This window comes from Lipotes vexillifer, unplaced genomic scaffold (assembly GCF_000442215.2).
Source record: "Lipotes vexillifer unplaced genomic scaffold, Lipotes_vexillifer_v1.1 scaffold1115, whole genome shotgun sequence".
Lineage (NCBI taxonomy): Eukaryota > Metazoa > Chordata > Mammalia > Artiodactyla > Lipotidae > Lipotes > Lipotes vexillifer.
The window spans coordinates 32,652-55,817 of NW_006792080.1; the positions used below are offsets into that span (position 1 = coordinate 32,652).

The window sequence follows — 23,166 nt, forward strand, 5'->3', positions numbered from 1 at the left end:
AAAAAAAAAAAAAAAAAAAAAAAGAATAAAAGAATGCCATTTGCAGCAACATGGATGCAACTAGAGATTGTCCTACAAAGTACAGTAAGTCAGAAAGAGAAAGACAAGTATATGACATCATTTATATGTGCAATCTAAAATATGACACAAATGATCCTATCTACGAAACAGAAACAGACAACAGACAGAGATAAAAGACTTGTGGTTGTCAAGGGGGAGGAGGTTGAGGGAGGGCTGGAGTGAGTGGGAGTGTGGGGTTAGCGGATCTAAGCTATTATATACAGAATGGATAAACAACAAGGTCCTGCTGTAGAGCACAGGGAACTGTGTTCAGTCTCCTGTGATAAACCAGCATGGAAAGAAATATTTAAAAAAAAAATATATATATATATATATATATATATATGTTTGCGTGCCGGAATCACTTTGCTGTGAAGCAGAAATTAACACAACATTGTAAATCAGCTATGCTTCAATTTAAAAAAATACTAAAATTTTTAAAAAAAGCAAGATCCCGCGGGGAATCCAATGCACAGCATCTGAGGAGCATTTTGCCACCGGAAAAGTGATCACACAGGGAGGGAACCTATGGGTTGAAAGGGACTTAAAGATACAACTGATTGCAGAGTATTGATCTTATTTGGATTCTAATTCAAATTAATGATTGAAAAGCTTCGTTTATGGATTTTGAATATTCAATATTAAGGATTTCTTTTTTTAATGCTATGATGGTATTGTGGTTAATTTAAAGAGGCCTCATCTTTTTAGAAGTATCTATTGAAACAGTTAAAGATTAAATGATACAATGCCTGGAATTTGCTTCAGAATAATATGGGAGGGACTTCCCCGGTGGCACAGTGGTTAAGAATCTGTCTGCCAATGCAGGGGACATGGGTTTGAGCCCTGGTCTGGGAAGATCCCACATGCCGTGGAGCAACTAAGTCCACGCACCACAACTACTGCACCTGCACTCCAGAGCCCGCGAGCCACAACTACTGAGCCCGCATGCCACAACCACTGAGCCCGCATGCCACAACCACTGAAGCCCACGCGCCTAGAGCCCATGCTCCGCAACAAGAGAAGCCACCACGATGAGAAGCCCATGCATCACAACAAAGAGTAACCCCTGCTCACTGCAACTAGAGAAAGCCTGCACGCAGCAACGAAGACCTAATACAGCCAAAAATAAATATATAAATAAATAAATTTATAAAAATAATATGGGACATAGGGAAGTGGGTGGGGTCTGGGTGAAGGGAGATTGGCTACAAGTTGATCACTGGTGAAGCTGGTGATGGGATCCTGGAGACTCATTATACCATCCTCTCTAGTTTTGAAGATTTTTTTTTTTTTTGATGTGGACCATTTTTAAAGTCTTTATTGAATTTGTTAAAATACTGCTTCTGTTTTATGTTTTGGTTTTCCGGCCCCGAGGCATGTGGGATCTTAATTCCCTGACCAGGGATCGAACCCGCACCCCCTGCACTAGAAGGCGAAGTCTCAGCCACTGGACCTCCAGGGACGTCCCACCTCTCTACTTTTGTATATGTTTACGTGTTTGAAATTTTCTTAGAGCCACTGGGCTGAACTGGAGAAGTTATAAGAGGTTTCTTAGACAGTATCAAGAAAGAGGATCCCTTCATAAATACCTGGGGACGTATACTCAGAAAGTTTACTGGAGTGGTATTAAAAGGACAGAGAGAGAGAGAGAAAAGTGAGCACAACCAAATGTGAATACAGGTCATTCAAAGACCACGCAAAAGAGAAGGAGTTACCATTTTCCTGCACACATAGCAGCAAAAAGAACAAAAGTAACATATTTTGAAGTCGGGGAAGACGGTGGAGTAGGAAGCCCCAGGAGCCTACCTCCCCGTCCAGACCACTGTCGCACTGGCAGGACTGTGATGGAGCTCTCCTGTAACTCTGGAGTCTGTCGAGACTTGCAGTCTCTAGGGGAGACTCTGATGTAAAACTGTGTTAATTTCTGGCCACTTCAGCACTGAGCACAGTAACAGGTACCTGTCCCCCACCTCCATCCCTGTGGCAGCATCCACAAGGGAAAGTCTCAGAAAAGACTTGAGACCTTAAGTTTACACCTCAGGCTGATTCTCAGCACAAAGATAGCACACAACAATAAAAAAAAACACAAAACAAAACCAATAAACAATGGCAACAATAAACAGAAAACTCTGGGAAAGAGACAGAATGTGATTTCCAGAGTTAACACATTATTAGACTCAAATATTCAGGGTTTACCAAAAATTCACAAGGCACACATAGAAACGAGAAAGTATGGCCCATTGACAGGAAAAACAAACTGTTCCTTAAAAACACATGATAGCAGGTATACTACCAAGACACTTAAAAAACTGTGTTAAAAGATGCTCAAAGAACTAAAAGAAGATGTGGAGAAAGTCGAGAAAATGATGTGTGAACAAAATGCAAGTATCCACAAAGAACTAGAAAACAAGAAATCAGAAAAGAAAACCGGGAGCTAAAAAACACAATAACTGAAATAAATAATTCACTAGAGGGATTGAAAGGCAAATGTGAGCAGGGAGAAAAAACAATCAGTGATTTTGAAAAGAGGACGATGGAAACTATGGAGGCTGAGGAACAGAAATGAAAGACGGAAGAAAAGCAAACAAAGCCTAAGGAACCTGTGGGACAACATCAAAAGGACCAATACATGCATTGTGGGCGTCACAGAAACAGAAGAGAGAGAAAGAGGCGGAGAATATATCTGAAGAAATAATGGCTGAAAAGTTTCCAAACTGGATGAATATATACATCCAAGAAACTCAAGGAACTCCAAGTATGAGGAAGTCAAAGAGACCTACACTGAGACACATTATAGCAAACGATCACAGGATAATCAAAAGCCAAAGAATCTGGAAAGCAGCAAGAGAGAAGCAAATCACCACATACAAAGGATCTTCAATAAGATTTTCAGCACATTTCTCATTAGAAACTGTGGAGGCCAGAAGACAGAAGGCCAATACATTCAAAGTGTTCAAAGGAAAAAAAAAAAAAAAAAGTCAACCATGAATCCCACATGGTTGGAGGAAACGAATGTCACACGCTTGGCTCTGGTTCCTTTATAGGACATGGGTTTTGTTTGTTTTCCTTGTCTGCTCCAGCATCGTAGCTTTTTCTTCTCGGTCTTATCCCCGTGGAGGTGTCCAGTGTGAGCTCCTGTCCCTGCACCTGGGCCTTGGGTTCAGTCCAGGGCGGTTTTCACCTGCCGGTGCACTGGCCTTCCGTCTGTTGGCACCTGGAATTCCTCCCACTCGTCACCTGCAGGCTTAGCCCTGGGCCCTGCCCCTTCTCCTGCAGTGCCACTTTGTTCTCCTGGGAGCTCTGGTAGCTGTCCCAGCCTACTGCCCACTTTGCCAGCCTGACTGCCGGCCGTGTTCAGTCCTTATCATGCTCTTAACCCCGGTGGGCTTTCCTGGGCCCCGATGGTTCTTTCCCCGGCGGGGCTGAAGCCTCTCAAGAGAGGAATTAAGACGTTCTCCTAATTCTCACAGTGTCTGCGCTCACTAGGATTTCTCAAACTCATCCCCTTCACGGATGTCTTTTCTCATGTTTCCGATGACAGTTTTTGTTGGCTTCTCTTTAGAGCTGGAAGTCAGTGCAAGGCCAGTCCCGGGACCTAAGGTGAGTTGTGTCGCTTTAATCGAGTGTCGGGATGGAGCCTGGGCTGGAGGCTGACATGCGGGCTGGTGTCCACCAGGCCGTGGAGGCTCGTTTCCACGTCTGAGCGGCAGTCATGGGCTGCAGGTGCCTCGCGTGGCTGCCAAGACTCAGCCTACACAGCGTGTGGCCTCAGCCGAGGCCGGCATGGGCAAGCACTTCCTGCTGGGTGTGGCTGGCCTTGTCCCGGTGGCCCCAGCTACTGCAGGGCTGACCCTCACCTCCAGCGACGGTGTCTGGGGTTCTGCTGGATTCCTTCCTGCGCATTTTCTGACTTCCTGGTTGGGCTGGTCCTTCTTGGAGGAAGGTTTGCGTGGTTTCCAGGAAGGGACTGAGGCTTAATTTCTCTTTGCTGCTCCTGCGGTCACTATGGTACAGCGGGGAGGGGCTCGGGTTCCCTCTGGCTTGAGCACCTCCACTCGGCTTCTCTCTGGTCCCATCACCTCTGCCCTGTCTGGAGACACAGGACTGACCCTGGCACTCAGGCTCTGTCCTTACCTCAGCCTGTCCTCTGTCTCCTGTGTGTCTCTGGCCCATCTTCCTGGTCTGGGCTCTCCTTGGAGGGCCCAGGGAGTGAGCGTCTCAAGCAACTCACAGCAGGGAAAGGGCTGGGACCTGAGGGAGGAAGCCAGGGAGCCAGCGTGCGATTCAAGGAGGTGTTCGCCCTCAGGGTCATACGCGACTCCTCACGTGCAGTGCCCTTGACAGAGAATATATGATGCCCCGTCCGCTCGTCCTGCAACCTTACGCGCCCAGTCAATGTACAGGCGCGACTGGCCAACTCAGCCTTAAAAAGTCCTGAATTCACCAAATAATATTTTACGGCTGCGGTTTAATTTACTATCAGAAATGTGCCATTTTGTGTATACGGCGGGGCTAGACAAATGTACACGCTGTGTAAGGACCAGCATAATCGAGGCACAGGGCCTTTTCACACCCCCAAACTTCCTCGTGCCCCTCGGTCTCCCCCCTCCCCTTCCCCCGCCAAAGGCACCTGATGGGCTGAAGTCTCCAGTCACTTTGGCTTCTCAAAGATGCTCACACCCTGAACACAGACTGAACTCAGCGACTTGCTCTCACCAGTGCAATGTGGGCAGCACGTCCCTTCTGTGACCAGGTTACAGAGGATCCTGACTTCCGTCTTGCTAGGAGACTCTCTCTGCTGGCTTTCCGGCTTGCACACAAGCTGCCAGATCCAGGAGCCCACGTGGCAGGGACTGAGGGTGGCCTCTGGCCTAGAACCAGCCAGGAACCAAATCCTGACAACAGCCGTGTGCACGAGCTCGGAGTTCAGAGCCTTGGGATGACTGCAGCCCAGCCTCCACATGGACAGCAGTGCCCGTGAGGCCCCGGAGCAGAGAAGCCAGCCCAGCTGTGCACAGGTCCCTGACCCACAGAAAGCCTGACATAATAAATGTGTGTTAGACTGAGCCACCTAGTTTTGGGGTAATTTGCGACGCAGCAATGGATCACAAACACATTTGGTTCTAGCCCTCCCGATTAATAAGATAGTAGGTGTTCTCTGGTGCCTGGCTTCTTTCCCTCACCCGCATCACTGGCTGGCTTGATAGTCTGTTCCTTTTTACCGCTCAGTAGATTTGTATGGTGTGTAACGGCCCTCTTTACATGTGCGTACCCTAATCCCACGAACCTGTGAATATATTACATTACCTGGCAAGGGGGAACCAGGGTTGCAGATGGAATTAAGGCTGTTAGCCAGCTAACCTTGAGATGGAGAGATGGTTCTGGATTATCTGGTTGGACCCATTGTAATCACAAGGGTCCTTGTAAACGGAAGACAGAGGCAGGAAAGAGAGTCAAGCAATGTGAGGGGAGGAGGCCTCCGCTGGCATTGCTGGCTTCAAAATACAAGGGCAAGGTGGCCTCTGGAAGCTGGAAAAGGCCAGAAAAGGGCTCTCCCTCAGGGCCTCTGGGAAGAACGAAGCCCTGCCGACACCCTGATTTTAACCCAGCAAGACCCATTTCGCGATTCTGGCCTCCAGAACTGTAAGAGAATAATTCTGGGCTGCTTTAAGCCCCTCGGTTTGCACTAATTTGTCACAGCAGCGGTGGACACCCAATGAGAGTGCTGTGGGCAGGCCGCACTGTCCATCTGCTTGCCTGCTGGTGCCATGGCGTGAGCCCAGCCCTGGCTGCTCTGCCTGACTCCACTGTGGCACTCCTGAGAGTTTCAGGACACTGTCTCTAACACGGCCACTCTTGCTTCCACTGTGGGAATACACTGCTCATTTGCTGTTGTATATAATTTTTCAACACAGACTTCATATTTTAGAGCAGTTTTAGGTTCACAGCAAAACTGAGTGCAAGGTACAAAGCTTTCCAGAATTTCCCCTGCCCCCCACCTCCCCCACTATTGACATTCCGCGCCAGGGTGGTCCGCTTACCACAACTGATGAACGCACATGGGCCCATCATTACCACCCAGAATCCATAGCTAACACTGGGGTTCACTCTTGGTGGTGTACATTCTATGGACGTGGCCTTTACCCATCATTGTGGTGCCACATACAGTACTGTCACTGCCCTAAAAATCCTGGGTTCTCCCTATTCATCCCTCCGCCCCCCAACTCCTGGCAACCTCTGATCTTTTTTTTTTTTTTTTTTTTTTTTTTTTTTTTTGGCCTCTCACTGTCGTGGCCTCTCCCGTTGCGGAGCACAGGCTCCGGATGTGCAGGCTCAGCAGCCATGGCTCATGGGCCCAGCCACTCTGCAGCATGTGGCATCCGCCCGGACCGGGGCACGAACCCTCATCCCCCGCATCGGCAGGCGGACTCTCAACCGCTGCGCCACCAGGGAAGCCCAGCCACTGACCTGTTCACTGTCTCCATAGTTTTGCCTTTTCCAGAACGTCGTACGGTTGGAATCATACAGTTTTGTAGCCTCTTCAGACTGGCTTCTCTCACTTCGTCATATGCAGTTGAGTTTCTTCCATGTCTTTTCGCGGCTCGACAGTTCATTTCTTTTTAGCACCAGATAACATTCCATTGTCTAGTTGTATCTCCTGAAGGCCATCTTGGTTGCTCTCAGGTTTTGAATAAATTATGACTAAAGCCGCTATAAAACATCTATGTGCAGGTTTTTATGTAGACACAAGATTTTAATGCCTTGGGTAAACACCAAGGAGTATGATTGCTGAATCCTAAGGTAGGAGTACGTTTGGTTTCATTAGAAACTGCCCAACTGTCCTCCAAAGTGGCTGCACCATGCGGCATCCCCTCCATCAATGATGAGAGTTCCTGTTGCTCCACAACCTCACCAGCACCTGGTGCTGTCAGTGCTCTGAGTTTGGTCATTCTGGTGGGTGTGTAATGGTATTTCGGGGGTTTTTTGTTTTTTTGTTTGTTTGTTTTTGGCCACGCCTCACAGCTTGTGGGATCTTAGTTCGCCGACCAGGGATAGAACCCGAACCCTCGGCAGTGAAAGCTCGGAGTCTTAACCACTGGAATTCCCTCTCATTGTTGTCTTAATTTGCATTTCCTTGAGGACCAAAGATGCCGCGCATCTTTTCATGTGTTTTTTTGCCATCTATTTTTTTTGATGAGGCGACAGTTCAGATCTTTGACCCTTTTTTAAAATCAGGTTGTTTCTTTCTTATTGTGAAATTTTAACAATATTAAAATTTTAACAATTTTTTAACAATATTAAATTTTTAACAATGTATATTTTGGACAACAGCCCTTTATCATGTATCTTGTACATATCTTCTCCCAGTCTCTGGCTTATCTTCTCATTCTCTTGACATTGCTTTTCATAAAGCTGAATTTTATATTTTTAATGAAGTGCACCTTATCAATTCTTTCTTTCACAGACTGTCTTCTTTGGCATTGTGTCTAAAAAGTCATCACCGTACCCAAGGTCATCTAGATTTTCCCCTAGATTTTCTTGTAGTTTTATAGTTTCGCATTTTAGATGTAGGTCTGTGATCCATTTTTGAGTTAGTTTTTGTGAAGGGTGTAAAATCTGTGTCTAGATTGCTGGGGTTTTTTGCATGTGGACATCCAGTTGTTCCAGCAGCATCTGTTGAAAAGACTATCTTTGTTCCATCGTATGACCTTTGTCCCTTTGTGAAAAATCAGTTGATCACATTTCTGTGGGTTTATTTCTGGGTTCTCTATTCTGTTCCATTGATCTCTATGTCTTTTCTTTGGCCAATTAAGTCTTGACGTTGGGTAGCGTCATTCCTCTAACTTTCATCGTCTCCTTCAATACTGAGTCGGCTATTCTAGGTCTTTTGCCTCCACATAAATTTCAGAATCAGTTTTTCAACATCCGTAAAAGAAACTTGCTGAGATTTTGATGGAGATTGCACTGAATCTGTAAATCAAGTTGGGAAGCACTGATTTTTTTTTTTTTTTTCTTGCGTTATGCGGGCCTCTCACTGTTGTGGCCTCTCCCATTTGCGGAGCACAGGCTCCGGACGCGCAGGCTCAGTGGCCATGGCTCACGGGCCCAGCCGCTCCGCGGCATGTGGGATCTTCCCGAAACGGGGCACGAACCCGCGTCTCCTGCATCGGCAGGCGGACTCTCAAGCACTGCGCCACCAGGGAAGCCCAGCACTGATATTTTGACAATATTGAGTCTTCCTACCCATTAGCATGGCTTGCTTTAACAGAATTTTGTGGCTTTCCTCATATAGATCTTGTACATATTTTGTTAGCTATATAAGCACTTCATTTTGGGGGGACGTTAATACATCTTAAATTTCAAATTCCACTTGTTCATTGCGAATATATAGGAAGGTGATTGACTTTTGTATATTAACCTTGTATTCTGTAACCTTGCTATAACAGTTTACTAGTTCCAGTTTTTTTGTTGATTCTTTCATTTCTTCTACACAGATAACCATGTGTTCTGTGAACAAAGAAAGTTTTATTTCTTCCTTCCCAGCCTGTATACCTCTTACTTCCTTTTCTTGCCTTGTTGCATTAGCTAGGACTTCTAGTATGATGCTGAAAAGGAGTGGTGACAGAGGACATCCTTGCCTTGTCCCTAATCTTAGCGAGAAAGCTTTAAGTATGATGTTAGCTGTAGGGCTTTTGTAGACATCCTATATCAAGTTTAGGAAATTCTCCTCTATTCCTAGTTTATTGAGGGTTTTTATGATGAATGAGTATTAGATTTTATCAAGTGCTTTTTCTGCGTCCACTGATATGACCATGTGCTTTTTGCTTCTTTAGCTTATTGACGTGGTAGATTTTACATTAATTGATTTTCAAATGTTAAACTAGCCTTGCATACCTGGGAAAAATCTCACTTCATCGTGGCGTATAATTCTTTTTATACATTGTTGCATTCAATTTGCTAACATTTTGTTGAGGATTTTACATCTCTGTTCACGAGACATACTGTACTTTTCTTGTAGCGTCTTTGTCTGGTTTTGTTACTAGGTAGGTTAACGTTGAATGCTGGTCTTAGAGAAGGAGTTAGGAAGTATTCCCTCTGTTTCTATCATCTGCAAGAGACTGTAGAAAACTGTTATCTCTTCCTTAAATGTTTGGTAGAATTCGCCAGTAAATCCATCTGGCCCTGGTAACTTGTGTTTTGGAAGGTTTTTTTGTTTTTATTTTTATTTTTATTTATTTATTTTTGGTTGTGTTGGGTCTTTGCTGCTGCACGTTGGCTTTCTCTAGTTGCAGCGAGCGGGGGCCACTCTTTGTTGCAGTGCACAGGCTTCTCATCGCAGTGGCTTCCCTTGTTGTGCAGCATGGGCTCTAGGCGTGTGGGCCTCAGCAGCTGTGGCACACAGGCTCAGTAGTTGTGGCACGTGGGCTCAGTAGCTGTGGTGTGTGGGCTCAGTAGCTGCGGCTCGCAGGCTCTACAGCACAGGCTCAACAGTTGTGGCGCACAGGCTCAGTTGCTCTGCGGCATGTGGGATCTTCCCGGACCAGGGCTCGAACCTGTGTCGCCTGCACCGGCAGGCGGACTCTCAACCCCTGCACCACCAGGGAAGCCCATGGAAGGTTATTAATTATTAATACAATTTCCTTAATAGACAGGCCTACTCAAATTGTTTATTTGCTGTATTTTTAAAGTTTTTTTAAGATTTTTTTGATGTGGGCCATTTTTAAAGTCTTTACTGAATTTGTTACAATACTGCTTCTGTTTTAAGTTTCTGGTTTTTTGGCTGTGAGGCATGTGGGATCTTAGCTCCCTGACCAGGGATCGAAGGCACACTCCCTGCATTGGAAGGCGAGGTCTTAACCACTGGACCACCAAGGAAGTCCCGAAGTTTTCTTATTCTTTTTTCTTTCTTCCTTAATTTATTTTAGAAACGATGGTTGAGCTCATGTAATTTAAATGCATATAGACTGTGACTCCTCTGGAAATAAACTGTTGGTGATCTTGGGGATGGCTCAGCTGGCTGAAGACCAGCTACCAGACAGCCCCTCCAGGATTCTGCTATGAGGCCTATGGGTGCGTGTGTATGTCCTCTACCAGGTTCTTGGAGTCTGGGAGGCCGCCTGCCTCTCCCCAGCTCAACTCTCTTTGTGTCTCTGCCACTTCCCAGGTTCCAGGAAACAGTCTTTCCTGAGAGCTTACGTTTCTGTATTATTCTGGAGACTCTCAGTAGGAAATTCTCCAAGGCAGGCTGCAGGCCAGCAAGACATGAGCACTGAAGAATATGGTTCCCCTGGGACTGCAGAGCCTCGGGCCAGCTCCCACCTCAGGGTTTTTACATGTGCTTTCCCTTTGCGTGCAGCCCTCTTCCCCCAAGATCTCCGTGTGGCTCCCCATTGCTCAGGAAGTGCCTGGCTTAAAGGACACCTTCCCCTGGAAGCCTCCCCTCCCCTCTCCCATCTGCTGCGACCCTCCACTTCGGCCTCCTCCTTACGTCACTCTTTCTTTTCCTCCTAGCATGTGTTACTACCTACAAGTCAAATCTGCGAGCCTCTAAGTCTGCTCCCATGGGCTGTCAGCTCACGAGGCAGGGCCTTACCTTAGCCCTGGAGAGCCTAGACCCCAGCCTGATCCAGAATAGGCGCTTAGTCACTGTTTGGGAATACATGGATGATTCCTGGCTCCCAGCAGGCCTCACGTGGTGCTCCAGCCTGACCCTGCCCAGACCAGCTCTGGGGGGCCTAGTGTCAGCAATAAGCCCCTGCGCAAGAGGGCCTTGGAGATTTCCCCCTCTGGGTACAGGCTGCTCCAGGGTGGGGAGGGGCCTGACCTGCTCCCAACCCCAGCCCCCTGCCCAAGAAGACACACCCTCTCCCCAGAGCCAGGCCTTAAGTCTTCAAATGGAGCTTTCCAGAAAACTGAAGCCATGCACAGGGTGGAGAGTGCACAGCCCAGCTCCCAGTGGCTGTGGGAGGTCCCAGGAGGAAAGCCAGTGACAGAGCCCCCTCGCTGCCCGGGTGCCCGGCGGCGTGAGACCTACATGCGGATCTGGGTGTTTTTCAGGGCAAGGCTCAGCTCTTCCAAGGCCTCCTCCGTCTCCTGGGTGCTCTGGACCAGCGAGAGGTTCTGCTCTTCCAGCTTCACGAAGGCATCCAGGAGCTGCTGGGGCTCCGTGAAGTATAGCTGCAGCTCCTGCAACCAGAGCCACGTGGAGCCGCTGGACAGCGCGGGCCCGGCTCCTGCGGCCCCCGCCCCGAGCGGGCACTGACCTCCCCGTCGCAGTCTGGGTCCTCCTGCTCGGGGAGGGTCGAACGGGCCCTGTGGAGACACGGGGTCGGGGAGGCCTGAGGGCGTGACGCCCGCCCTTCGCCCCCTCCTCTGTCCCTCAAGTTGCCGAGAAGGTGGCGCCGGCGCCTCTCAGCCCCCGGCTGTCACACGGCAGCCAGGGGGAGAGGGTGAGCACCCAACTAGCTCCTCCCATTCCGGTCAGACTACAGCTCGCACCCTCGGGGCCTGTGAGCCCCCGTCCCGAGGCAGCTCTGCCCCTCCCCACCAGCTCCTTCCCGCACTCTGCGTGCTCGGCAGCTGTGCACCTGCGGCTCCCGTTCACCGTGCACCTCTTCTGCCCACCCCCTCTGTCAGATTTGGCCGTGCCACGTGTCCTTGCTGGTCCCACGCACAGCCGCTGTGACACGCATGCCACGGGGCAGGGACCGTGCTGGGCGGGCCCAGAGGCCACAGGAAAGGCTGCTTGGGCCGCGACACTGCAGGGGGCCCTGCACCGACTTCAAACCTGCTTTCGTCGCCCCTCCTGGCCTGCTCCAGCCTGCACCCCACGCAGACACGCAGGTTCTGCTGGCCCCGGAGCTGGCGAGGGCGGCTTGCAGCCGGGGAGAGCTGGGCCGAGGCCCGAGAGACTCCAGGCCCCGACCATCGTGAAGTTTGGAGATGACAGCACAGGGCCCACGCCGACAGCTAACACACTCCCAGGCCTGTGCCCCACCCCGTTTGCACATTGATGCCCATTCGGCAGATGAGAAACATGCTCCTCAGAGAGCCAGTCACCTGCCGAGGTCACCGCTAGGACACTCTTGGCCCAGAAGGTGCCCTTCTAAGAATCCTCCTTCCAGGAGGACAGAGCCTAGGGCTGGGCTGGACTTTAGCCCCACTTGCCCTCTCGGCCGAGTGCCTCGTGCAGCCCACAACCTGCCCACACGGGCTCAGGGGCCCTGGTCACGTGGCTAGTAGAGGGCGGGGCCCAGACCTCTGTTCTCAGGCTCTGTCCCGACAGCAGCCTGCTGCTGGGAGCTCCAGGGCTGGGGGCAGCCTAGGGCGAGGAAGCACACGTGTAACCTCTTCAGCTGTAGACAGCAGCCCCGACAGGGGTTCCTGGGGCCAGAGTTAAGCTGTTGCGCGTGCCTGGCTTGTGCGGTTGGTGACGTGTTCATAACACTACGGTATCAAAGAAGAAAGCAGCAGAAGACCTAAGCGCGATCAGGGCAGTGCTTTGCTGAAACTTCCTGGCCTCTGCAGCCCTGGCCCCGAGGGAAGGTGCTGGAAGCGGAGCCAGGGCCCCAGCTTTGCCTGGCTGCTCAGGGCCCCAGTCCCCTCCCCGCTGCGTGGGCAGCCCTGCAGGAGAAGCCTGGTTTGGGGTGGCTGGGCTGGTGGAGCGAGGGGACACAGAGGAGGGAGTGAGGCAGGAGGTCTGTCCCATCGTCACCTGTCACAGCTGGAGAACAGCGGGCATGGAGGGGGGGTGGAGGGGCACTGCAGGAAGAGACCCAGGAGAGCCCAGGGGGGGTTGGGGGTCCCAGAGGTGGGTGTCGGAGGGACAACGGGGCAAGTCACCGGGTCTGGATCTGTCTGATTTGCTTGTCCCTTACCATGTTTTTTAAAAGACTTAAAAGTAACCGTCACAATTAAAATTTGGGACTTCCATATGAAAATCCAGACTTCCTGATTCTCTTGAAAGGCTCGGAGGCTCCGCCAGCCACCAGCCAGCACTCCTGCCACAGAGAGCGTGGGCAGGTGCGTCCTGCCCCAGGCGCCCACCTGGCTGCTTCATCTGTGCAGCTTCGACTGTCCCAACAGCGCCCAGCTGGGCCACCCCAACTCAAGTTCACCAAATCAGACAAAAAGAAAGCTTTGCTTGGGAAACATCTTGCTTTTCAGGCTTAAGTCTGACTCCAGACCGTCCAGGCTAGAAACAGCTCCTCCTGACCCTCTCCCCGCCGCCGGGGTGCCCCTGGCCGGAGCCACTGGGGACCGCTCCGCAGCAGGCCCGTCACCTCCTTCGCCCGCCCCCCACCAAGCCCACTCACCTTCTGGGGTCCAGCCTGCCAGGCACACTGGGCTGGGTGCCCCCCTGGTGGTTGACAGTGCTGGATGGGACCTGCCTCAGCTGCGGCACCTGCGGGAGCTTGGCGGGCTTCTTTGGGCCCTGCTCCTCTGGAGGAAGCAGAGGAGGGCTGTCTATCTGCCCCAGCCCAGAGCAGGGCCCCTCCAGCCTGGGGCAGCCACATACCTCTGAGGTCCGTCTGGCCCTTGATCTCTGGTCCTACAGGAAGCACGGGAGGACTCTCAGATGGCTCGGGGGCACAGAGTTCCCCAGGACCCTCCCCTAGGCCCCCCTCAGCGGCAGGAGGAAGGTTTGCTTTGAGAGCCGGCAATTCTCCCAGGAGTGTGTGGGCTGAGCCCGCGGGGGGGGCTCTGCAAGCAGGGGAAGGCACCTGGAGCCAGCTGGACACAGGCTCTAGGGGCACCCGGCACGCCCTCTCTCTCCTGCTACCTTGGTCCCCGAGCGTAGCGAACAGCACGTTCTCCTCGGAGGCCTCGACCGCCTCCCTGGTCCTTGTGAGAGCCAAGCGCTTTCTCTCCTGTTCCTCCAGCCACTCCTTAGGCGACAGCTTGTACAGGAAATCCTTGTAGATCTTGTAATGCTGCAGAGTATCTTCAAATTTGGAGATTTCACTAGACCCGGGAGGGGACGGGCGAAGTCAGGCTCCGCCCCTGGGCCCCTCGGAGGGGAGGCCAGGCCCAGAGCTCCCAAGCCTCCCGGAGGACAGGCTCCGGAACTCCGTGTGCGGGGAAGGAGGCCGCCCTGCCGGGACCAGCACGGCTCACACCCCCTGAGTTGCAGCCGCTCTCAGGGTGGAGCAAGCCCTGCCCCGGTGGTGTGGCCTCAGGAAGGCCCCCGACTCTCTCCTGGCCTCGGTCGCCTCATCTGAAAAAGCCCCACAGGGCTCGGGGTCCCTAGAGAGCCGAGGCTCGGAGGTGTGTGCTGTATGGGGCTCCTCTGGCCCCCAGAGATGTGCAGGCGGGGAGGGCGCGGGGCCCAGCTGGCCGCCTGACCTCACCTCTTGATGACCGTGATCTGGGTGGTCAGATGGCGGATCTCGAGGATCGTCTCCATCTTCGCCTTGGACTCCTTCTCAGCCCTGGGGGTGGGGCAGGGAGGGAGCCAATCACAGGCTGTGCAGGAGGGGCGTCCACTCTGCCTTCAGTCAAGGCAGGAGGTGGGGGAGCTGCCAAGGAGGGGCCTGGCTGGCTGGGTGGTGGGTGTGAGCAGGCCGGGGTCAGGGCCGGGGTGGTGGTGAGTGTGCACAGGCTGGGGTCAGGGCCGGGTGGGTGGTGGGTGTGCACAGGCCTGGTCAGGGCTGGGTGGGTGGTGAGTGTGTGTAGGCCGGGGTCGGGCCGGGTGGGTGGTGGGTGTGCACAGGCCGGGGTCAGGGCTGGGCGGCTGGTGAGGGTGCACAGGCCGGGGTCAGGGCTGGGCGGCTGGTGAGGGTGCACAGGCCGGGGTCAGGGCTGGGCGGCTGGTGAGGGTGCACAGGCCGGGGTCAGGGCTGGGCGGCTGGTGAGGGTGCACAGGCCGGGGTCAGGGCTGGGCGGCTGGTGAGGGTGCACAGGCCGGGGTCAGGGCTGGGCGGCTGGTGAGGGTGCACAGGCCGGGGTCAGGGCTGGGCGGCTGGTGAGGGTGCACAGGCCGGGGTCAGGGCTGGGCGGCTGGTGAGGGTGCACAGGCCGGGGTCAGGGCTGGGCGGCTGGTGAGGGTGCACAGGCCGGGGTCAGGGCTGGGCGGCTGGTGAGGGTGCACAGGCCGGGGTCAGGGCTGGGCGGCTGGTGAGGGTGCACAGGCCGGGGTCAGGGCTGGGCGGCTGGTGAGGGTGCACAGGCCGGGGTCAGGGCTGGGCGGCTGGTGAGGGTGCACAGGCCGGGGTCAGGGCTGGGCGGCTGGTGAGGGTGCACAGGCCGGGGTCAGGGCTGGGCGGCTGGTGAGGGTGCACAGGCCGGGGTCAGGGCTGGGCGGCTGGTGAGGGTGCACAGGCCGGGGTCAGGGCTGGGCGGCTGGTGAGGGTGCACAGGCCGGGGTCAGGGCTGGGCGGCTGGTGAGGGTGCACAGGCCGGGGTCAGGGCTGGGCGGCTGGTGAGGGTGCACAGGCCGGGGTCAGGGCTGGGCGGCTGGTGAGGGTGCACAGGCCGGGGTCAGGGCTGGGCGGCTGGTGAGGGTGCACAGGCCGGGGTCAGGGCTGGGCGGCTGGTGAGGGTGCACAGGCCGGGGTCAGGGCTGGGCGGCTGGTGAGGGTGCACAGGCCGGGGTCAGGGCTGGGCGGCTGGTGAGGGTGCACAGGCCGGGGTCAGGGCTGGGCGGCTGGTGAGGGTGCACAGGCCGGGGTCAGGGCTGGGCGGCTGGTGAGGGTGCACAGGCCGGGGTCAGGGCTGGGCGGCTGGTGAGGGTGCACAGGCCGGGGTCAGGGCTGGGCGGCTGGTGAGGGTGCACAGGCCGGGGTCAGGGCTGGGCGGCTGGTGAGGGTGCACAGGCCGGGGTCAGGGCTGGGCGGCTGGTGAGGGTGCACAGGCCGGGGTCAGGGCTGGGCGGCTGGTGAGGGTGCACAGGCCGGGGTCAGGGCTGGGCGGCTGGTGAGGGTGCACAGGCCGGGGTCAGGGCTGGGCGGCTGGTGAGGGTGCACAGGCCGGGGTCAGGGCTGGGCGGCTGGTGAGGGTGCACAGGCCGGGGTCAGGGCTGGGCGGCTGGTGAGGGTGCACAGGCCGGGGTCAGGGCTGGGCGGCTGGTGAGGGTGCACAGGCCGGGGTCAGGGCTGGGCGGCTGGTGAGGGTGCACAGGCCGGGGTCAGGGCTGGGCGGCTGGTGAGGGTGCACAGGCCGGGGTCAGGGCTGGGCGGCTGGTGAGGGTGCACAGGCCGGGGTCAGGGCTGGGCGGCTGGTGAGGGTGCACAGGCCGGGGTCAGGGCTGGGCGGCTGGTGAGGGTGCACAGGCCGGGGTCAGGGCTGGGCGGCTGGTGAGGGTGCACAGGCCGGGGTCAGGGCTGGGCGGCTGGTGAGGGTGCACAGGCCGGGGTCAGGGCTGGGTGGGTGGTGGGTGTGCACAGGCCTGGTCAGGGCCGGGGTGGTGGTGGGCGTGCGCAGGCCGGGGTCCGGGCAGCTCACACTCTCAGGGCCTGCAGGGAGCTGCGGTCATTTTCCCTGAGGAACTCTTCAAACAGAGCAGCGCCCTTCTCCAGAAACTTCTCCGCCCGCTCCAGCTCGGCCTCCTCCTTGGCCGCCAGCCTCTCCAGCCGCTGGATCTCGTTCCGCTTCATATCCAGGGCGTACTGAGGGCACCGAAGCGGGAGTCACGCTCCGCACAGGGACAGCCCGCTGGGCCCGCGGGGCAGCCAGCCTACCTGGATGAGGAATGTTTGCCGCTTCTGGTCGATGTAGCTGTGTATGTTATCAGGTTCCATCTTCCTTTCTGCAACAAGAAGCACGAGGCATCTGGGGCGGGCAGGCAGTGGGAGAGAGACCCAAGCCTGCAGCCTGGGGTGGGCACAGCCAGGCAGTGGGGGGTAGCCTGCCGGCCTGGTGCTATGCCTGGCTGTGAGGCCCAGATTACTACAGGGATTGCGAGGGAGCCAGCTCTGGCTCCAGCAAAAGGAAAGCAGGCTCTGCTGGTATAGTACAGTCTCCATGGCTAGAGACTGGCCAGGTGGGAAGTCCTTCCGTATGTCTGACTAGAGCCTCTCTTGCTGTAGCACCCTTCTCACCTGGAATGAAGCTCTGGACACGCCCACCCTGGAAGTTTTACCTGGCTGGACTTAATAATGAAAGGTCTATCGGCCAGGACAGTGAGAGAATGGGGGCAGTGAGAGAAAAATGGGGCAGCATGATCTTTCCTTGGGGTGCCCTAAGCCTCCAGGGCACAATGTGGGCAGCAGCTAAGTCTACCCTGGCAGGGTTTCAGCCAGGCAGAAGTTACATGTACCTTCCGGAGTACAAGCAGGGAGGCATCGCAGTTGGGCTCAAGACCCGTGCGGGCCTCCTTCCCTGCCTTTCTGGAGGGGAAAGCCTGCGGGCTCGCCAGCTGTGGATGGAACGTGGGGCTCTTCGCCTGTCCCTCAAATCCCCTCCTTTCCCGGAGACCCCGGTGTGGTACACGAGCTCCGTTTTCAGCCTTGATGTCTGGCCTGGCCTCCCTGGGCTCCTTACTGGAAGTCAGACCTGCTGGGTCCAGCTTTCCCCACCCAGATGCCACCTGCTGCTCCCAGGTCTCAGAAATGGACAGTGAGGCAGAGACAAAACACATGCAGTGTTGCTTCCCTGGTGCAGAGCTCCACACACAAAGGTCCAAGCAAGCTCAGGGCTTCCTACTCAAAACAACCAGCCTCAGGCGTCAGGGGTAGAGGCTGGCGGTCTCTCCACGCTCAAACTCACGTTCAGGGCCCCTGGAGCCCATGGGGTCCAGGGCTCTCTGATCCCAGTCGCTTCTTTCTAGCTTAGTGGTTTATACGTCACTGGTAGAGCATTAGTGCATTCCTAGTACCTCAGATTTCCCACAGGGTCATAACAGTCATAACAGGTCACACACACACACACACACACACACACACAGCTCCCTCTCACTACGTGCCGTGTCTGAAGACGTTGAGCCCGACCACCCATGAGGCTGGTACTGTTACCAGCCAGGAGCGGAAGCTGCGGTACAAAGCTCACTTGTCCAGGACAGAGAAGCCATTCAGTGCTGAAGCTCGGATGCTCGCCACCAAGCGAAATGCCTACATTTTATACATCGTCCAGCCTGCGTTCACTGTGCGTGCAATGTTGGGATCCAAAGGCTTTTAGAGCAGCAATCCATGTGGAACTGATCCTTGTACCCCGGGAGGCAAAGGTCAGGCACAGAGAAGACCCCGGCCACACACACACAGTGCACCACGGCCCCGCACCTCCCGAGCCCTTTACACGCACTGCTCAGACCACAAGGGCGAAGACGGAATTCTGGAGCGTCAGGGCTGCGGGGCGGGGGGAGGCGCGCACCTCGGGTCATGGAGAGCTTCCAGGCCGTTTGCTCGTGGAAGATGCGTAGCTGCTCTGCACGCGCCCCCTGGTCCGCCATCTCGTCCTCCAGCTGCAGCTCGCGCCGCAGGCTGGCGTGCTTGGCCGCCACGTTGGACGAGTAGGTCATCTTCTCATGCACCCGCAGCTTCTGCTGCTGCTCCCGGCCCTGGGGTGGGCGGGGTGTAGGGCAACGGAGTCGGGCGGGGCCAGCCACCCAGCCCTCTCCCGCCCACCGGTCCTCTCCGCTGCGCCCTGTCCGGGGCGGCGGGGTCTTCGGAAGCGCGCACGCTGCGGAGGCGCGCACTTGGCCGGTGTGGCGGCGCGCACGTGCGGAGCGACTTGCAGAGAAGACCCTGGGGCTGTGAGCCTGCAGGAACTGCTCTGGGTTCCTGAGCACAGCTGCCCGGCGGTCGACAGGGAGGCGGGGCGCCAGATGAACCACAGGATGCCAGCTCAGATGCGCATTCCAGATCAGTGGTGCAGGGACACACTCACCAGACATGATCCTCGTTTGTCTGAAGTTCACACTTAAACTGAGTGTCTCGTATTGTGATTTGCTAAATCTTGACAAACCGACGTTGAGGGAAACTAGATCCTCGGAGTCACCAAAAGAAACTGGAAATCCCAAGTTTGATCTGCAAGCTCCCTACTCACTGTGGGCAGCCCGTGGTCACGTGCGGGGCTCTGCACCTCCCTACCTATTCTCCACCCTGCCCGGCCCCTGGCCAGCCACCCCCAGGACTGCATCCGGCCCCAGCCCTTCACTTGGGAGGGTCTCAGGATAGGGTGGGGCGGGGGCCCTTCTTCCCGAGGCCTAGTGCCCAGCCCCTCCTGCTGCCCAAGCCCCTCCTGCTGCCCAAGCCCTGGGGACCTTGCGGGCTCAGGACCCCGACTGCCCGATCAGCTAAGCCCTCACGTGGGTCTTCATTTGGCTTCCCCTGGTCAAATTCTACTTCCTGCTGGCCCTGCCGCGTGCAACACCTATTCCACCTCCAGTCTGTGGCGGGACCCTAATTTGCACATCCACGTACAATGAAGTTGGGAAAATGTCACCCGCTAGAATTCCAGTGGCAGAAGGTCTGCAATTTAAATACACTGGGCAGCTGCTTGGGGTCAGTGTGAGGAGGTCGGGGCTGTGCTGGGCGGAGGAGTGTGAGGTGGGGACAGGGGCTTTGGAAGGAAGGCAGAGGCTCCCTGAGGCTGGGTCAGGCTGGGAGAAGCAAGTCCAGGCTGTGCTGGCACTGGCGGAGAAAGAGGAAGTCCTGTGTGTGCGTGTTGCCATGAGTGCCGCTCAGAGTGGCTCTGTGTCTCTGTCGCTCCGCCTTCCAGGCAGGAGGTGGGGAACACCGATGGCACCGCCTCGATCCTAGGCACAGGGGTGGGGCTGGAGGACCTGCATGTCCCTGTGTGCCCTTGGTCCTGGTCGGGGTCACAGAGGGAGCCACTGCTCTAAGGAATCTCAGATGCTGAGCCCTGAGTCGGGGTGGACACAGTCAGCCCGTGAGGGAGCCCGGAACGCAGGCCTTGTCTGTGCGTGTGAGAGTGTGTCCCAGAAACACGGCCTGAGGCGTGTGTGTGTGCGTGTGTGTGCGCGTGTGTGTGTCTGGCCTCCCAGAATTCCAGTGAGGGGGACTGTGCAAGGTTAGAGCATGCGGGGGGTTTCCTAGGGCCTTGAAGGTCAGAGTGAGTCTCAGGAGGGGACAGCGTCTCATGCAGGGGACAGCAGAAGTTAAGGCATGTTGGCTGAGGCTGTAGCCACAGAAACTCCCCCACCCTGACAACAGCCCAGGAACAGTGGTGATGAAGCTGGTAAGACACTGGGACAAGAGACCTGGGGCCAGGCAGTTGCGAGTTGTTTTCATCGCAAGTGGTGAGCCATTGACTATTCCAGAGTGAGAGAGGGACCTGAGCAAAGGGCAGTCTGGCTGCTGCCGTGTGAGGGAGGAAGGAGCTGCGGGCAGGCTACTCCTCGACAGATACTCACTGATAGAGACTTATTCCGCTCCTGGTCTCTGAGCAAGAAGAAATCCAGGTCCCCAGACACATGGAAAGGATTGGCTGACTGGTCGGGAACAATCGCAGACCCTGGGGAGGGAGATGCCTCGCTGGAGAAACAAGCCAGCTCTTCCAGCCGGTGGTCTGGGCCTCTGGGGCCCCGGCACCCTCCCAGCCCAGCAAGGGAGCTTCCATGAAAGCACAAGCGAGCAGCGAATGTTCTCTTGGATCCAGCTGTGCCCGAAGTCCACCCCTGGACCTTCCAGCTCTGGTTTAACCTGTTGGGACTCGGGCTTCTGTCCCTGCCATCTGAAAGAGACCTTGTGAACACAGACCTTCCTGTGTCTCAGACCTGTGCTATGTTCCTGGCCCTCTGTCCTCTCTCGCTTAAAGTCTCAGGAACCCCCAGTCCATAGGGGAGAGAAGCTCCACCTGCCCTTTGTAAGTGATGGAAGCAGCTGACCCTGGAGCTGAGGCACCTGCCTGCAGGGGGCAGGGGGAACCCTGCACTTTGTCCTTGCAGGGGTCTCCCTGAGCCTCCCAGGGGAAGGCTGAGCTTGGGAGCTGGTGAGGGCAGAGTACCTGAAGTCTGGGAAGGCGGGGCAGGAATCTGGGAGGTGAGGGCTGCCAAGGACCCCAATCCTGCTGCCTCCCTCGCAGTAGTAAGGGGGAGATTCCCACAGCACAGCTCACCGGTGTCAGAGAAGATGGAACCCAGGGCACCAGCCTAAGGGCTGAAAACTATGATTGCTTCTTCCCCCACTACCCTTGATTTAGAAGAAACAGGGTTTATTGTAAAAAAAAAAAAATCTCCAAAGTAAAAGAAAATATCATATACAAAAAAGAACTCCTCCATTTTAAACAACTGCCGATAACATTTCTGGGGGTATTTTTTTCCTAACACTTTTCAATACACATTTTTGATAATTCTATATCTTCCTTAAAAAAAAAAAAAAAAGAAACACTTTAAAGTTACTAACTCTTTGTGGACAGCATAGGGAAATGTCAGGGCTACCGTAACTCACTGCTTCATGTGGCACACTCACGTGGCAAATGCGGGCCCCACGGCACCGCCCTGGACATCCTGAGTCCTCCCCTGCGCCATCACTCACTGGCCCTCGGAGTGACTTTCCGAAGGGAGACTAGAGGGCTGTGAGCAGTTTCCAGGCTTCAGAGACTTAGGTTGACCTGCCTTCCTGGAGGTCGGTCCCATTTTACGCCCTCACCCCCAGAAAGAGGATGCTGTTAAAGGGACATGAAGTTATGCCCTGATAGCCTCAAAGCACCTCCACACGAGACATGTGTCAGTTCCCACAGCGAAACGAGCTTGCAGTGGAGAAGCCTGGCAGCCTCCACATCAGCCCGGGTGAGAGGAGTCTGCATCCTGACCCCGGACGTGCCCAGGACGCTTCATGTGCATCCCTCATGAGGAGGGGTCACAGAAGCCTAAATACGGGCACGCTACAAGATCTTTTTTCAACTTTTCTGTAAGAATTAGCTCCTATCAGAAAAGAGTTTTTAAAACTGAGTTGTGCTCAGGCTGAGAAGAATAGAGAAAAATTATCTGCTCCTGGCCCCAGCCCGTGGGAGGGAGTCAGCAGGGGCTGTGTCAGCGCAGCCCGCCTCTGTGGCAGAGGTTAACTGCGGTACTTAGCAAGGACTAATGTTCGTAACGACCCAATGAGGTGGGAAACACCGCAACCCCTGTGAGGAAACAGAGGCACCGAGAGGTTAAAAGCCCCCCAAGGCCACGCAGCCGTAACTAGCGACTCCGAGTCCAGCTTCCGAAGCAGAAACGGCATCTGCGTCCAGGGAAGAAGGGAATGTTTAGCGTTAACGTGAAGGGAATCAATGGGTGACGTGGAGATGAGCCCCAAACCCAGAATGGTGATCATTCCAGGCAGACTGTTCCAGAAACTCAGTGGGTTTAACATTTACACACCAAGCAACGTACTACACCCCATTAACAGGATGAGGAAGAAAATTATATGATTTCAATAGATGGCGGCTAAAGTGTTTTTTAAGATTCAAAACTTACTTTGATTAAAAGTCTTAGCAACCTAGGAATAGAAGCAGACATCCCTGATCTGATCAAAGGAAGAATGGTGAGCTGACTCATGGCCCCCAGAGACGTCCGTGCCCTAGTCCGCAACCTGTGACTGTGTTCCCTCATATAGAAAGGGGATTTTGCAGATGTGATCACGGACCTTGAGACAGGAAGATGGTCCTGGATTATCCACATGGGCCCAATGTAATCACAAGGGGCCCTACAAGACGGAGGTCTGGAACAGCAGCAGGCAGAGTGGCAGCAGAAGCAGAGCTGGGGAGACGCCACGGAGATGGGAAGAGGCTGCTCTCGGGGGCGGAGGAGTGCAGGCACCTCTAGAAGCTGGAAAAGGCGGGAAACAGATTCTCCCCTGGAGCCCCAGAAGCAGCCAGCTCTGGGGGCACCTTGATTCCAGCCCTGTAAGATTCATTTTGGACTTCTGATTTCTAGAACCCTAGTAAACTTGTGTGTTTTAAACCATGGAGTCTGTGGTAATTTGTTACAGCAGCAATGGAAACTGATCCGTGTAGCCACAAGAAACCGCTAGGTAAAATATTTCCCCCCAACATTGGAAACAAGGCATAGATGCCTATCTTAGCAGTGTTGTAACGAGGGTCCTCATGACGCCATAGGCAAGAAAAGGAATAAAAGGTGTAAGGACTGGAAAGAAAGGGAAAACGATGTCACTCAAGGTGATGGAGAGTAGAAAATCCAAAAAACCTACAAACAAAATGGAC

At 54.8% G+C, this 23,166-nt stretch overlaps 1 protein-coding gene across 1 annotated transcript in view; it reads right to left on the reverse strand.

The window, feature by feature from the left end:
- CFAP100 (cilia and flagella associated protein 100) overlaps positions 1-21,487 on the reverse strand; it is a 26,874-nt gene extending 5,387 nt beyond the window's left edge. The window contains exons 1-13 of the mRNA XM_007465289.1: positions 21,429-21,487; positions 20,862-20,971; positions 20,372-20,472; positions 18,367-18,553; positions 17,588-17,590; positions 16,740-16,807; positions 16,504-16,667; positions 14,412-14,492; positions 13,844-14,025; positions 13,580-13,612; positions 13,377-13,503; positions 11,325-11,373; positions 11,096-11,247 (exon numbers count right to left, since the gene is read on the reverse strand). Of these exons, the coding sequence (XP_007465351.1) occupies positions 11,096-11,247; positions 11,325-11,373; positions 13,377-13,503; positions 13,580-13,612; positions 13,844-14,025; positions 14,412-14,492; positions 16,504-16,667; positions 16,740-16,807; positions 17,588-17,590; positions 18,367-18,553; positions 20,372-20,472; positions 20,862-20,971; positions 21,429-21,487 (1,316 nt within the window). The remainder of the gene's footprint in view (positions 1-11,095; positions 11,248-11,324; positions 11,374-13,376; positions 13,504-13,579; positions 13,613-13,843; positions 14,026-14,411; positions 14,493-16,503; positions 16,668-16,739; positions 16,808-17,587; positions 17,591-18,366; positions 18,554-20,371; positions 20,473-20,861; positions 20,972-21,428) is intronic.
- Between the last annotated feature and the right edge of the window lie 1,679 nt (positions 21,488-23,166).